We start from the raw sequence: 17243 nt of genomic DNA on the forward strand, positions 1-17243 counted from the left end.
GCTGGTGGGACAGGACATTCTCAGGGATGGTGATGGTGGTTTCTGGGACATGATCTGTAATGTGTGATTCTGTGAGTATGACCTTGTCAGGCTGTTGCTTGACTAGTCTATGAGACGGCTCTCCAAATTTTGGCACAAGGCCCCAGATATTTGTAAGGAGGACTTTGCAAGATGAACTGAGAGATGAACGGCTGAGTTTGCCGTTGTCGTTTCGGTGCCTAGGCTGATGCTGGGTGGTCCATCCAGTTTCATTCCTTTTAGTCTTTTTAGCATTTTTGATAAACTGAGTGGCTTGCTAGACAATTTCAAAGGGCATTTAAGAGTCAACCATATTGCTGTGGATCTGGAGTCACTTGTAAGCCAAATTAGATAAGGATGGTAGATTTCCTTCTCTGAAGGGCATTAGTGAACTAGATGCATTCCTCCGCCTCCCCCCACCCACCAATGGGCAATTGACAATGGTTTCACTGTCATCATTAGACATTTTAATGCCAGATTTTTTTCATTGAATTCACATTCCACCATCTACCATAGGGAATTTGAACCTGGGTCCCCAGAGCGTTACCCTGGGCAGGATATTACGCTTGGCTCCCGGGTGCGTGCCCGACATGCCCAAGAGTAAAATGATGTACGATGATGTTGGGCAAGCCTATTCAGGCCATTTGTAAGCTAATTAAAGTCAAATTTACGCTACCCATCCAACCTAATGGCTGCCAGGCAGGCAAAAAGGCCAAGTGACCTTTACATTTTTTAGGAAGCCTCATCCACAAGCAGGATGAGGTTGCCTAAAGCAAATAAATACCAAATAAAAATTTTATTTTTGAATTAAATACATGTCCCAGCTCATGTGACAAAGTCACATGAGCTGGCACATGTTTTATATCATTTTTATGTTCTTTATTTTTTTTTTAAACAGCACTTCATCTCCCCAAGGCAGCTCTGTGCCTCAGGAAGGTTGAAGCGCTCTTTCGCGCACATGCACCCCCGCCAAGGGCAAAATCCCGCCCCCTGGGTCTCTGGCTTACTAGACCAGTGACAATACCACTACACCACCACCACCACCTTCCCCTGGAATTTAGATCATTACAAATGGTGCTTACCGTGAGTATATTACAGGTTAGTGAGCTCTTTCCAATTAGATGAGCTGAGGGATTATGATTTGTACTTCGTATATTGGATTCTCAGCATGTTTTCTGTTTGTACCATGAAGATAATTTTAAGAGTTTGCACCCCTGACACAGCTTTTTTCCACTGGCAGTGCACATTGGGACTTTTTCATACATTACCCAAATTTTTAACTCTCAGTTTCTGCAGATGAATCTCAATGTTGGCTGCAAATTCATAAATGAGCACCATGCATACATATAAATGTAAACGGATGAGAAACATATGAAAATGACAAACTATTACCTTAGAACACACCAAGAAACTGGATTAGAATTTAACAGTATCTAACTGCAGTGCTTTGCTTTTGAGAAAACCAATTAAAATAAATTAGGAAAAATGAGGGACAAAACAAGGTACAGCCCCTTAAAGGGACACTGCAAACAGAAAGTCAAATGTTGAAGGAAACTTACAAACATGAAACCGAAATGTGATTTAAGGCAGTCTAGCTGCAGTTAAACATCACGGTTGATTCCACAATCCAGTTTTCCCAAAATGGAGCTTTGCTTGTTAGAGATTTCCTGCAATCCAATCTGCAAGTGTTGCTCCTTCCTGGGGGTGCAAAATTGTGCAATCACGTCATAGATTATCCTAAGTTAACATCCACAAAATAATTGTTCTGATATTGGAGTGACTGTCACAGCCTTATTAATTATTTAGCTCGGAGGGGGTAATTTTACAACATCATGCCTCTTGCTGGCAGTACTAATTAGTAATTTAGCTTCATGCTGCACATGATTTTCTGACCACTTAAATGAGGAAATGTTTGTTCATTGCATTTTCTTTATTTCCAGCTGATCAGTAAAGTTGCGAGGCAATGGCATACTGAAATAGGAAGTGAAATTATTGTTCTGTGATCATTATCTCATGAGCTGAATCATGAATTCCTAGTTTAAGTAGGAGTTACAATGCATATATTCCTGTGCGCAGGTACTGCATGACATTTCACAGTTTAGATAAAGGTTACAAATGACTCATTCTGAGTAAGCTGTAGTTCAGCCATACTTGACTCACATGTTTTTAACAAGATTGCTCACATTTTTAAAAACAAATACATATTTATACAAGGAAGAAGTATCCTATCAATCCTATTCAGCACAATCCAATGATTTATCAACTGACGGATCTGGTTGCCAGATTTGTTGAGATATTAACTTTAGTGGGAATCCAGGTTGAGCAGAAGTTTCCAGGTGTTATGTGTTTATGGTCCTTAACAGAGCAGTGTTTTGTGTAAGCCACAGAGCTGATCAACAGTTTCCAGTCAACAGCAGTATGATACCTGCATTGTGGGAAGTTAAGTTACCAAATTAGAGCTCATCCATGCCAAATTGTAAATCACTACTTCAAAAAGCAGGTATGAGCCTTCTGATTCCCTACAGTACAAAATTTACTGACTGATTCAGAGCTGTAGGTGTGAAATGAAAGGCATGTTTGAGACACAAATGGCTGGACTTTGGTTATCGAGGTGGCTAGCTCAAGTCAGGAAATCTCCCAACTCGCCGGACTTTCCTCAATAAAATATACCCCGAATCGTATGAGTTTCGCTCCGGGAGTGCAGATGAGGGATAGAGTCGGGTGCACCAATCCCAGAAGCAGAGCATAGGCAACCACAGGAATGGGCAAATGCTGAGATAGGCTGGTTATATGTTCTGCCTCAGTTCTCCAGGACTTTCTTTTAGGTGTTGTTGGCCCTCTAGCCCTCACCTCCTCATCTCCCACGGCCTTTTATACAATCCATGCCAATTCAGTGCCAACTTATACCCCCAATTGGCCTCTCATACTCCCCATTCTAAACCCATAGCCACTCGCCCAGTATCCACCATGGGCAGACCTCAGGAGTGATATGGAGATGAAAAAATAACCTCTAACAATCTAATACAGCCCTCCTCCTATCCCACACACTTGATAGTGAAAACAATCCCCTTCATAGTACCCATTCAAAGCTCTAAATCTCCTCAAGTGGTTAATGTCTTACAAAAACAAAATAACTTCTTTGTAGATCCTACATAAAAGACAGCTAATGCTTTAACATCTTTAAATTTATCTTTAAACTGTCAAACTGTGAACTCAGACCACCTGCTGAGAAAATTTAAGCTTTTGAAACTCAGACAAGCATTCATAATGACATAATGATAGCCGTTGAGGAAATGTCAACAAAGAGCTCTATTGAAACTGCATGATCAGATGCTACTTTTTTTTTTATCTAACCTATTTCTGTCAATCAAGGCAGTCCAGCAGTGACTTTTGTTTCAGCTTTAACCGACAGCTGAGGACTGTTTTTTTATAAAGTTTGAACAGTAGGGCGTTTAAAAAACTTCAGATCATGACAATTATACAGTCACTATCTGCCCTTCAAGAGCATTTACATCTGCTCCATTAATGTGTGATTCCCTTTCGACAGAAAAAATGGGGTGTGTTTGAACTCAGCACTGAGTTCAGATGGTCCAGCTGGGTTTGGGTTTCCATCCTGTGTAAATCACTCCCCCCCACCCCTTTCCTGTCTGGCAAAAATTGGATCTGTCAGAAATAGGGATTGGACTTCTACATCTGGTCCCGCCCACCATTTTGAAAATCCGCAGAGTCTTCCTGGGAGGAATCATCCCAGTTTTGCATCAAGTGTGGTAGCGGGCGGGAAAAATGAGGTTTTTACCCTCGGTCTTGATGGCGGGTTTTCATGTCGTATCATCCCAAGCGTTCCCGTAGCAGGCAGGCACCTCGCTGCTTCATCATGCTGGGTGCCATTATTTAAAGTCCAGCCATGCACATACATCTCAGGGATCTCACTCACTGCCAGTTCAAAGGACATCACCATTCACTCTCTCACACACACCTTCATTGTCCTCATCCTGTCAATGGGACCACTTGACACTCACACATACCAGGCATACTTATAATCTGGCCTGGCAGGCATCCTGCTTCCACTCTCTCCATCTCTATTTATGCAGTACAAGCTGGCACACAACAACAGGGAGAGGTCGCAGACCAGTGGAGGAATGCCTGAAATCAAGGTCCTCATGAACTTTGAAAACAGAGCCATCCAGGCATCCGGCGATGACCAGGACCGGTCCTGTGCTGACAGTGAGGTCAGTGGTGCTCTACCAAAGGAGGGTCCGGCAGTGCAACTTCCATCAGACAGCCATGCTGTGAGCAATTTGTCCTGTTTCACAGATCACCGCCATGCACTAATTATCTCTCCTTGCTTCCGCAGGCACATCTGGGAAACAGCCAACAGAGTCCACGACCCAGAGCCTCCAATCAAGCCCCGAAGAAACCTCTGAAGTCGCTGAAGTCCCATCACAGCGCTCACCCACACCCTCCACCCACGCAGAGACACACACCTCAGTGGGACCTAGTTTAGAATAGACTCGGGATCATAATCTGATGAGCACATCGCACTGTCTGATCCACAGCAGGTGGCAGCAGGGACTTCCCAGGTCCCTGGCACCCGGACAATTGCTGGAAGCCAGAAATTTGCTGAGTCCAAGTCAGATGACGAGACTCTGGACTCGATCATGTCACAGTTGCTGGAGCTGCAAAGGCAAGCTAGGGAACAACAGGAAGGGATGTCCACTGCACTCCTCTGAATGTAAGGCTTGGTGGAGGAGTCTGTCTGCCTTCAGGCTGAGGTGATAGCGCCGGCATGCCAATGCACTGAGGTCAACACTGGTAGGATGGCGGCCGCCATGGAGACCTTGGTCCAGGAAGTCGCTCCTGCACTGCTGCGTGGGCTCAACTCCATCTCTGATGCCATAGTTGGTCTCCAACAGTGTGTACTTGGAGAGGCGTACGGGGCAGCTCCATCTCAATCCAGCTAACCCTTCTCCTCAAGGAGTTAGCCTGATGCCTGGGCACCCATAGGGAGGAGGAACAACAGGTGTACCTCCCCACCGGGGCCTTCCATCCAGGTGACTCTGGGAGTATCCGTCCCATCCAAATTCCCTCTTCTTGTGACTTCAGCAGCTCCAGCTCCACAGGCCGAGGAGGGTACCACAGCAACACAGCAGGACCCAGAAAGCAGGCCGGGGTCCTCCAAGTCCCGACCCTCCAGAGGACACCTACCAAGGTCATACAGACATGGCGTAGCAGTCAGCAGGCAGCCTCCACCTCTGCTGTGGATGTCTGGGGAGCACCAAGAAGTAGCAGCCAAGTTAGGAAAGTGAAGAAGATGTAACTCTTTCGAGTACAAACCTGTTTCCATCTGTTTCAGATGAAGTTACATTGTTTCATAGTTTTGCCATTGTGAGATTTGAACTCTTGATCTTGGGGTTACAAACCCAGTACTATAACCACTTGGCTTGCACAGCCTGGGCACAGGTGTTCATCACTTGTAGATATTGTTCACTATTGTCAATAAACTCCCAAGAATGATTCCCTGCCTATGGCTCCTTGTTCTATTAAGAAGTGTTCGCATCACTCAGGTGTGAAACATTTCTACACAAGATAAAGGTGTCTCAGTCCAGGGCCTCTTCCCTGTGCTTTGTGCAGCCTTCAAACCAAAATGATGGTCTGGCCTCACACTCCTGGACACATTACTGATGCCTGCACCTCAACAGTGCTGGTCATTGCTGTCAGAATGTTTTGGGCAAGCATCACAGATTTCCGTCATTCTCTCTGTGCACTCTCAGCAACTTTAAGGTGGGGCTGCCCCAATCTTTTCAGCATCTGTGACTGGTGACACTGTGCTCCTGAAGGGTTCAGGTGCAGAAGGCGGACAAAGGACCAGATGCTTCTAAAGTTTCATGGCTGCGTCTCTGTGATATGACCCTGACCACTGAGTGCCCTCGGCCAGGCAGGAGCCAAATATTCTCAGAGGCCATGTGAAGATCTATGGAGTGACATCACTGCATGTCCTCATCGTCCTCCTGCAATCGGGTGACTGTTAGGTCTTCCACTGCATCTCCACGACAGGAGCATCATCACAGAGGGTATTTGCACTGCCATAAGTCAGACTGGAGTCAAACATTCACAGATGCAATGTGAGGATCTGTGGGGTCTCCTCACTGCATGTCATCATCATCTTCTGCAAATTGACAACTATGAGGGCCTCCTGAGCATGCCTGCCTCGTCTGGCAAGTGCAAGTGCCTCATCCCCATCATTGCCGTCTTCGAGGACCTCCTCACACGTTGGAAAGTGATGGGCTGCAGGAATTAGAAGAAATAAATACATACTTATCTGCCCGTGAAAATTATAATACCACTTCCGTTCGCTGGAGCACCTTGAGACCTGCACCAAAAGATGCCTTGCAGGACCCAGCGAAGTGCAGCTCCAGCAGATTCAAGGAGGTCACGCCTCCTTTTTTAGAGTACTATGGGTGTTGGGGGGGGGTCGGAGGTTGGGGTGATTGGGTCGGAGTTCGGGGGTGGGGGCATAGGGGGGGTTGGAGGTCAGGAGTTGGGGGATGTCGGTGGGGGTGTGTGGGAATGTCATGATAATAGTTGATTGTGGTTGTGGATTCCAGTATTAGATTCTGTACTGTATATGGGGTCACTTGTCCTGGAGATGAAGGTCAGAAAGCATATGTTGGAGCCTGTCTTGATAGAGTTCAGATACTGCAGATATGTGTTCATGTTAGGAAAATGTGTTATTAATAAAGTTAGCTCAGCTCAGCCTGTGTGCATCATTAAAGCAAGAAACAAGACAGTGGGGATTGGAGGGCTGGGGGGTCGGGGATGGGAGTGGTCGGATGTGGGGTGTCAGAGGTTGGGGATCGGAGGTTGGGTGGGGATGGGAGGGCTTGGAGGCTGGGGATGGGGGCTTAGAGCTTGGGGGGGTCAGAGGTCAGGAGGCTAAGGGGCTTGGAGGTCAAGTGGTTTGGGGGGTTGGAGGTCGGGTGTTGGGGATGGGGGGTTGGAAGTCAAGTGGGGCTAGTCAGACATTGTAGAGTTGAGGGGTTGAAGGTGAGATGGGTGCGGGGGGGGGTTGGAGGTTAAGGGGCATGGAGAGTGGGAGGGTCAGAGATTGGGGATGGTCGGAGGAGTCCGGTGGGGTCAGTCTCGGTGTTTACAAGTTATCTAGAAATTATATGTGGTTTTACTACTAACTTTTTCTGAGTAACTATTGGCGTAACCCTGGCGGAACCATTCGAGGTTTGCGATTTAAATCACATTTTTTAGATTGTTCCCAGAGCAGGGCAATTGTCTAGAGGAAGTTAACACTTCTTGGCAACTGCAGTGCAAACCCTTCCCTGAGAACCTCCGTGAGGGATTCCCTAGAGCATCTTTGCCCTCAAATCTGATGCCGGAGATCTCGGAAGTTATGGCCTATTATGTTAAAGGTGCTATATAAATATAAGTTGTTGTTGTAGATTTGCAGCATTCAGTTGAGACATGTTAATGATAGGTTACTGCAATTCCAAATCCAAGACCTTTTTCAGTTTGTAATAATCATGTTGCTACTCTTGAGAGTGGTAACGAATATAACATTCAGGAATGATAACATGTTAAAAAAAAAGGTGGTGTAGAATCTAATTTAGGAAACCTGGGATGTAAACGAAGTGAACATTATTGGAAGTTATACAAATAACAATTATGTTTAGACATCTTTCATGTGAAAAGGACAAAGCTAACATTAGGGATATGCTGGAATTCACCTCGTCAGCAAAAGTAAAAGGCTTGCATTTATATAGCGCTTTTCATGACCACCAGACATCTCAAAGCACTTTACAGCCAATGAAGTGCCTTAGGAGTGTAGTCACTGTTGTAATGTGGAAAATTGCAGTGGTTAATTTATGCTCAGCAAACTCCCACAAAAAGCAATGTGATAGTGACCAGATTATCTTTTTTTCTGTGATATCGATTGAGAGATAAATATTGGCCAGGACACGAGGGCTAACTCCCTTGCTCTTCTTCAGAATAGTGCATGGGATCTTGTACATCCACCTGAGTAAGCAGATGGAAGCTTTGTTTAATATTCTCACCCGAAAGACGGAATAAGACCTCCCAAGCACAGGATGTAGTAAGTTTATGCTGTACCCTTTCAACATCCTTCATAGGAAGAGGAGCCCAAAATGACATTTAAACAAAAGTTCCCAACAAATCTGCAGGGATGGATGGTTATTTATGTTGGGAGTGCTACAATAAACAAGGGAGAAAAGGCTCGAGGAACAGCCTCTTTTGATTAGGCACCTTTTGATTGGGCACTTTACAGCTTTTCATGCAACAATTTCGTATCATACCCACTGCACCCATTTTTCAGTCAGGAGATGCAGGCAGTGATCCTGCTGCTGCATTTACAGCTCCTCCAGGGCCAACTTTTGTTCTTTTCTTTGTCCTATTACCACCTGCTTTTCACCTTTCATCATCATTCTATATGTCATTTCAATCATTCCTACCATCTGCCTTATTACAGATCTTCCCACTTGCTCTTCCCCTCCACCTACCCACCACCTCCACCCCCCCCCCCACCCCCAACCACCACCCCATCCTTACCCTGTTGCTATACTTGCTTTGACCTGTTACATCTGGCCCCTATCATGAGAGATCCAAGTTTTGAAGGAATGATTTGCATTTATACAGACCATAGTTCTGGGCTCCATGCTATATGAAGGGTGTTGAAAGGGTGCAGCATAATTTTGCTAGGTCCTGTGCCTGGAAGGTCACTGCTCACTCCTGCAGTCTCATTCCCAATCCCCCATCTATAGGTCCAAGGTGGGCAAAGCCAAGGGTGTGGGATCACTCTGGCTGCCCAACTCTCTTCTGCAGCCTTGTGCATGCCACAGTGCAATGCTCCCTCAGTAGTGCACTGGAGTATCAGCCTTGAGTTTCTGCTCAAAGCCCTCATTTGCATCCCAGCTTTCCCTAAATTAGATGCTTAGCACCCTTTTTTAACATGCTAATGTTATATTCGTTACCATGCTCTGGAGTAGCATCATAGTTATTACAAACAGAAAAATGTCTTGGATTTGGAATTACAGTAACACATCATTAACACTTCAAACCTACAACAACTTATATTTATATAGCGCCTTTCACATAATGAAATGTCCCAAGGTGCTTCACAGGAGCATTTTAAAACAAAGTGTGACAATGAAGAACATAAGGAGAGACCATCAGATGATCAAAAGCTTGGTCAAAGAGGTAGGTTTTAAGAAGTGTCTTAAATAAGGAAAGCAAGATAGAGTGAGGCAGAGAGATTTTTTTTAATTCATTCATGGGATGTGGGCTTTGCTAGCTGGGCCAGCATTTATTGCCCATCCCTAGTTGCCCTTGAGAAGGTGGTGGTGAGCTACCTTCTTGAACCATTGCAGTCCATGTGTTGTGGGTACACCCACATTGCTGTTAGGAAGGGAGTTCCAGGATTTTGACCCAGTGACAGTGTAGGAACGGCGATATATTTTCAAGTCAGGATGGTGAGTAACTTGGAGGGAAATTTCTAGGTGGTGGAGTTCCCACCTATATGTTGCTCTTGTCCTTCTAGATGGTAGTGGTCGTGGGTTTGGAAGGTGCTGTTGAATGAGCCTTGTGAATTCCTGCAGTGCATCTTGTAGATGGTACACACTGCTGCTAGTGGTGGAGGGAGTGAATGCTTGTGGATGTGGTGCCAATCAAGCGGACTGCTTTGTCCTCAATGGTGTTAAGCTTCTTGAGTGTTGTGGGAGCTGCACTCATCCAGGCAAAGAGAGAGTATTCCATCACACTCCTGACTTGTGCCTTGTAAATGGTGGACAGGCTATTGGGAGTCAGGAGGTGGAATTACTCATTGCACGACTCCTAGCCTCAGACCAGCTCTTGTAGCCAGAGTATTTATATGGCTAGTGCAGTTCAGTTTCTGGTCAATGGTAACCCCCAGGATGTTGATAGCAGGAGGGTATATGAGAGCTTGGGGCCTAGGCAACTGAAGGCACGGCGACCATTGGTGGAGTGATTTCAATCAAAAGTAAGCTAATTTGTCTTAAGGGATTTGAAGTGTGTGAAGACGCAAGTTATTTTAATGGAGATATGTGTAACCAAAGTGGGGGGCATGTGCTCTCCGCCTGTATGATTCAGGCTGGACACTGCAAGGACTAGAGTGCTTTCCTCTTCTTGGACAGTCCCTCAGGATCGAGGACCACTTGCCAGATGACCACAGTGTATTGTGGCCACAAGCAGCAATATTATTTGCGATTAAAAGTCTTTTTTTTTGCTTTCTTTTCTCAGTTATTTTTATTAGTGGTGCCCCTTGCTCTGTCTGTACGTGTGTGTGTGTGTGTTGGTGCACACAATGAGTATTTTCCACTGCATTGGACACGGTAACACACACCCTCTCCCTCCCGCCCCCTCCCAGCTCAACAGAGAAGGGCGGGCCCGCTGTCCCGCTCATGCGCAGTGAGCGTGCGCCGACCGGAAGCGCCACGATCGGCGGGGCAGGGGCTTCCGGTGAGGATACCCGCCCGTGTGTGCCGCTTGGCTCCGCGGAGGGGGAAGAGTCCGGCAAACGGAGGCGGCATCCTGAGTGCGGCGTTCACATGGATACCGCGGCCGCTGCTCCGACTGCGATTCATTGAAACAGAACAAACAGGTTAAACTGCCCAGAGATAAAAGACTCTTCCTTCACCTCCCCCTCCCCCCACCTCCCCCTCCCCCCATCCTCCCACCTCCCGTCCCCCGCAGGCACTATCTGCCCTCGTCATGGGCGCATACAAAGGATCCCACAGCACTGACTGGATTTGAAGTGTAGGTCACCTTCCCTCTATTTATCCCTCAGACAACACCACCCTAGACATTCTCTGGTTATTTATCTCATTGTTTTTTTGTGGGACCTTGCTGTGCACAAATTCCCTCCGCTACAACAGAGTGCCAGCAGGGGAAGAGTTATGTTTCTGTTGATGTTCCCTTGAGTTTAAGCTTGTTCTAAAGTATTTGGTTCCCTTAATTACTAGAGTAAATTATGATTTTTTTTATTGCATTAGGTTCACTTATGTAGCATTTATAGCATTATATTCGGCTCTATATAGCATTTTTACTATAGATAAATATCCCAAGGTGATTCACAAGAGAGTTATCAAACAGAATTTGACACTGAGCCACTTAGAGTTATTACAACAGATGACCAAAAGCTTGGCTAAAGAGCTTAGTTTTAAGGAGTGTCTTAATGGAGGGCAAAGACATAGAAAGGTGGAAGGGAGGGAATTCCTGAGCTTAGGGCCCAGGCTGCTGAAGGCATGGTCACCAATGGTGGAGCAAGTAAAATCAGGAATGTGTAAAAGGCCAGAATTGGAGGAGTATAGAGACCCGAGGGGGTCGTAGGCTGGAGGAGATAAGCGATAAGGAAGGGTAAGGCCATAGAGAGATTTGAAAACAAGGATGAGAATTTTAAAATCAAAGCATTGCTTACCTGGAGCCAGTATAGGTTAGAGAGCACAGGGGTGAAGGATGAATGGGACTTGGTGTGAGTTAGGATGCTACAGCAGAGTTTTGGTTGAGCTCAATTTAATGGAGAGCGGAAGATGTAAGGCTGGGCAGGAGACCATTGGAATAGTCAAATGTTGAGGGAACAAAGGCGTAAATGATGATTTCAGTGACAAATGAGCTGAGGCAGGGACAGAATTGGGTAATGTTATTGAGGTGGAAATAGGCAGCCTTGGTAATGGAGAGGAAATGTAGTTGGAAACTCATCTCAAGGTCAAGTATGACACTCAGATTGTGAATGGTCTGGTCAGCCTTAGACAGTTGCCAGAACAGGGATGGAGTCAGTGGCCAGGGAATAGAGTTTGCAGCAGGGACCAAAGACAATGGCTTCAGCCTTCTCAATATTTAGTTGGGGGAAATCTTTGCTCATCTAGTACTTGGTGTTGGATAAATTGTTTAAGTACCAAGTGCTGATGTCCCATGTGAATAAAGCAAATAGACATCAAAGTTACACACTTCAATTATGAAAATGAGTACTGTGGTTATGGTACTGGGCTAACAAACTTTAGGTTGCAAATTGAAATCCCATGAAGGTTAATTGTGGGGTTGAATTTAAAAAAAAATTCTTTTTGTGGATTATTATTAAAAAATGACCATGGAAGTCGCTTTATTGTCTTTTTAAAAAAAAAACTGCTTTACTAATCTCCTTCTGGGAGAGGAACCTGCCATCCCTACCTGATGGTGGATAGGTGATCCAGTTCTGGTCCACATGCCCTCATGAAGCCTAAGGATAAGCAGTGAATACTGCTTTGCTGTCCCAAGAATTACTTTTAAAAACTGAATTATTAAAATGCTACTCTCTGAACCACATTTTCAGTGGCTCCACTTATTGATGAGGTTTTTTAAAAAAGTTATTCTTTAATTTAAGGTCTTAATTTTTTTGGCCTTTTGAGGTCTTTATTTAGGGGCTCTGATCTGACTCTTGATGGATATGAAGGATTCTACAGTACTATTTGTCAAAGAATAGAAATTTCTCCTGTTTTGTATTCTAATTCCTCGTACCAGATTAACCGGTTGTTCATCTCCTTGGTGTTTTATGGCAGATGCTCTGTGCCAAAGGACATGTTTGGCTGCAGTGACTGAACTTTAAAAGTAAGGAATGTGAAGCGCATTGGCTATCCCAAGGATGTGATGGTATGGTGTGGCATCTGTGCTCTGCCCTAAGGCAGATCCTTGGCTCATTGTTTGCTGATGCTTCATCCTGAGCTGATTTCTTGGCAGTTTTTGTCACTGGCGGTTTGCCATTGCCTTCCACCCTCAGACAGGTCGAGGAGACAGATCCCATGTCTACCTCAACCAGAATGGGAATCAAACTCGTGCTGTTGATGTTTTACTGAACCCCACACTAACCATCTAGCCAACTGAGTTAATGGGCACCTTTCCATGTAAACACTTTTACCTCCTCTCTCCCCACTGTCCAAGGCTCCAAACATTCCTTCCAGGTGACGCAGCAATTTGCAGTGTACGTCTTTCAATCTTGCCTGCTGTATTTGCTTTTCTACACTGGGGAGACCAAACACAGATTGGGGGATTGCTTTGCAGAACATCTCTGTTCAGTCCCCAAGAATGACCCTGAGCTTCTGGCGCTTTGCCATTTCAATTCACCATCTTGCTCTCATGCTGACATCTGTCCTCGGCCTCCTGCACTGTAACAGTGAAGCTCGACATAAGCTTGAGGAACAGCATCTCACCTTTCAATTAGGCACTTTACAGTCTCCAGGGCTCAATATTGAGACCTTCCATTTGTCCTTGTCCCACCCACTCCTTGTTCAAAACCTGTTACGTTTCTAACTGTTCCCATTTCTGATAACAGTTCATACTCCGTTTCTCTCTCCATAGATGCTGCCTGACCCGCTGAGTGTTTTTAGCATTTTCTGCTTTTCTTGTACATAACTTGCTAAGCTTCTAAAATATTTTGAGTATACAAAAGGAAAGGTGAGGTTTAGTAAAACATCAGGTTTTCTGTTAGTTTACTGATTAGCTGTTTATGCTGCTATAATGTTCAAGAAACTTATTGAATTTCATGCAGCAGATATAGACTTAATAGCAAATGTCAGTGGAGCAAGTGTAAATGATGTCATTTTCTGGATGCTGATGGCCTGTCAAAACATAAAGTTATTTACAGTTTCATGACAGTGCATGCTCTCTGCACTGCTTGGTTGTTCAAACACATTACTCGCCAGAGTGCTGACTGCTGGTTTGATAGCTGTCATGTAGATTTAATAATGACTTAGTTATTGAGATAATTTGGGATCCCACTATATGACTAACTTTGAGATCTGCTCCATATTGTCACATGATTTCTACCATCAGGCCTGTGGCTTGAGATAGTTGAAAATTACCGCCACTGGCAGCAATTGATAACTGATTAGGCAAATTTTCATCTAACAATTCCAGTGCAAGAGGTTGTGCCCACAAGCATCGGAGTTGAAAATTTACCCCAGATAGCCTTTCTGTTTTCTTTTCTCCTAAATCTTGACAAAGCACACAATTGCTTAATTCCAGATGTACTTAATGCAATAGAAAAGCAGCTCTTTCCTTATCCGTATGATTCATTTGTGCTATCTCTATTATGAGTTTCAATTACCTGTCATTTCCAACTTGAAAATGGCAGTTATGCCTGGACTACTAACAAGAATAAGCAGCTCAGGTCTCATTATGGATTAAGTGCTGCAGCTTTCCTCTTATGGATAGCTGTATTGAAGAAGTCTTAGGTAAGTGACCGACTGTTGTATGAGGAGGTTGTGCCTGTCATCTCGGTGAGAAAAACCTTCGTTTGTACTGCAGGCATTAACAGACGTAATTGCTTTGACTCCATCAGATATATACAACATTAAGATCTACATGAGTAAAATTTATTGGAGAAACATGCTGCTAGTTCAGGTAGGATTCTAAATTTAAATTTTTTATTGCCCCCCCAGGATTCTGCAGCTGATCAGCATGGAGCTTGGGAAAGCAAAATTGCTTCGAACCGGAATTAATGTATTACATCAAGCTGTTCATCCAATTCATGGGATTGCCTGGACAGATGGAAAGCAAGTTGCTCTCACTGCCATTTACCTAGTCAATGGTGAGGTAAAGTTCGGCGACAGCAATGTCATTGGAAGTTTTGAACATGTCAGTGGCCTTCATTGGGGTCCTGTTTGTTACACAGGGGCTCTGGCATTGCTTGCTGTTCAACATAAAAAACATATAACTGTATGGCAATTACAAAACAGTACCTTAGAACACAACAAACTTTTGGTTTCGCAAACTTGTGAACTGGGAGAGATTTTTCCAATATTGCAACAAGGCTGTGTGTGGCATCCAAAACATGATGCCTTAGTAGTACTAACGAAGAGAGATGCCTCTGTGTTGTTTGCTGTGCAGATTGATAATCGTAGAGTTAAAGCAGATATAAAAGGTAGTGGTTTGATTCACTGTGCCTGTTGGACTGCAGATGGGAATCGCTTAGTGATTGCTGTAGGCAGTGCCCTTCATTCATACATTTGGAATAATACCCAAAAGACTCTTCATGCATGCAGTTTTTGCCCCATATTTGATGTTGGAGGATACATCTGTGCAATAGAGGCTTGTTTGGATTTGCAAGTGGTTGTGACAACTGAATTACCCCTTGACAGAATCTGTGGTCTCAATGCTGGTATTACTTTTGATGTTGCACCGATGTCAGAAACTGGATCTTTGATGTCACGACCCACAATGTTGGCAGTTGATGAAAACCATTCGATGGATGTGAGAAGAAATTCAATAGATTCCTCAAGGTCTTTGGTAGAAGGACCAACACCCTCATCATCTGGTCCTTTAAACCTGACCCACCTTCTGGCAAATCATCGCAAATCTGATCCCAGCCCCCTTATTCATCTGAAGCGCAGGGATTGCCTTACTGGAAGTGGTCACGACTCATCACACCTGATTCTAGTAACTTTTGAGAGAAAGGTAACAACAACTAGGAAAGTAAACATCCCTGGGATTCTGGTCCCTGATATTGTAAGTTTTGACTCTGATCGATGTACAATCGCTGTATCATCCAATACTTGTAACATTATATTAGTGTATTCAGTGACCCCTTCAAGTATGCCCAACATTCAGCAAATACAGTTGCACAAAAATGAGCGGCCAAAGGGCTTGTGTTTTCTGACTGAAAAGCTACTATTGCTTTTGGTTGGGAGGCAAAAATCAAATGATCTTGCTTTTCTCCCATCTTCAAATTCAGATCGCTATTTAATCAGACTTATGACTAAAAAACTAGTTTTGGATGATGGTTCTGTATTGTCAGAGACTCTAGGGCAGCCTGGCATTAACATCTCCGGAATGAAGAAGTATTTTGAAAATCTGTCCAAAGAAGAGCCAATTACAGGAAAAGAACTATTATTGCCGGGGAATACAGCAATTCAATTTCCAAGCAGTAGAAAGGGATTGATAGAAGAAGTGAAGAGCAGCAGTAGTGAGCAGAGCTCTGAAGCAAGTACTCCAAAACCAACAGAAGCAGTCTCAAACAGCGAGTCTGCAGTGATCTTGAGGAGCTCAGGTGCAGAGCCTGTAAATAGCCCCATAACTAACCATGGACTTAGGACACCGAATAGGAATTTGGCTAGTCCAATCTTGTTTAATGGAGATCAAAATACGCAGTCGTGTTCCGGTATTTCACTGAACATTGGTGACAATTCAAATGACAAAATTGAACAACTGTCTAGAAAAATGGAACGATTATATGAAAGCTTCACAGAGATGAGGCACTGTCTTTCTCAAATTTCAGATTACATAAAAAATGGAAAGAAGTCTTCAACTGCCTATCCGTCTGATCCATCCTTTCTCTATGTCATCTGTCAGGTATTTTTTTCCTCTACAATGTTAACTATGCTTCAAAAAATAGATGTTTAATTTATATTCTTGGTTAAGAAGTCAGAATTGTGCCTTAATTGATTTTGAATGTAATCACTGCTACATGAAGACTTCAAAATTATTGCCATCCAGTACTCTAAAAAAGGAAGTTAGACTTAATTCTGGAACAGTTGAGACCGCATAAGACGAAATGTCATGCAATCAGCTTAAAAAACAGCGCTTATTGTTTACAGTTGAAAATGGATATTTTAAAACAATTGTTTTTGTTGTTTTAATTATTTGGTTGGATACTAATTTATTACATGCAGTTGGACCCATCAAATTAGCTCTGAAAAAAAATTTATTTGAAAACTTATTTCAAAATGAAAAGAAACTAAACTTTGCATCAGAACTTGTATCCTTGGTGGTAATGAGGACACAAAAGAGCTGATATTTAAATTGTCAAGGGTTAATTGCTTTTAATTAGAGGTGACTAACTTGTTACCCTTGGACCAAAGATGGTCTATGCACTAGCAATTTGACCCTGGAAGGCTAGTCTCATTTTTTGGTGTGTCCTGTTTAAACTTTATGGGCATGTTGGCCTGGAAGGGCAAGTTTTTAAGCACTATTACCTCATTTAAAAAATCATAAACGTTGATGCTTTGATTTAGGATTTATCAGTACCATTAGATACATAAAACTTCATGTAAACACAGATGAAACTTCATATGTATCCCCTCCCTTTGAAGTATTTTCTCATTCCCTACATCTCCCTTCCTCTTGCTTCACTACCATTTACCTCACCCTACGCCCTCTACCTACCCCCCTTCTCTTCCCTGAGCCCCAGTGAGTGACAGATGGCAAGAGGCTCT

General features: G+C 44.0%; 1 protein-coding gene across 7 annotated transcripts in view; it reads left to right on the plus strand.

Moving 5' to 3' along the window:
- The first annotated feature begins 10515 nt into the window (after window positions 1-10515).
- Window positions 10516-17243, plus strand: part of LOC121277939 (WD repeat and coiled coil containing) — a 38533-nt gene continuing 31805 nt past the window's right edge. For 5 of the 7 annotated variants that reach the window (XM_041187815.1, XM_041187814.1, XM_041187809.1 and 2 more), the window contains exons 1-2: window positions 10516-10660; window positions 14472-16380. In XM_041187815.1, the coding sequence (XP_041043749.1) occupies window positions 14491-16380 (1890 nt within the window). In that variant the 5' untranslated portion in view covers window positions 10516-10660; window positions 14472-14490. Of the gene's footprint in view, window positions 10661-10762; window positions 10816-14180; window positions 14265-14471; window positions 16381-17243 lie in introns of those variants that run through there. The other 2 variants (XM_041187811.1, XM_041187812.1) reach the window with 2 other exon arrangements.

This window comes from Carcharodon carcharias, chromosome 5 (genome assembly GCF_017639515.1).
Source record: "Carcharodon carcharias isolate sCarCar2 chromosome 5, sCarCar2.pri, whole genome shotgun sequence".
Lineage (NCBI taxonomy): Eukaryota > Metazoa > Chordata > Chondrichthyes > Lamniformes > Lamnidae > Carcharodon > Carcharodon carcharias.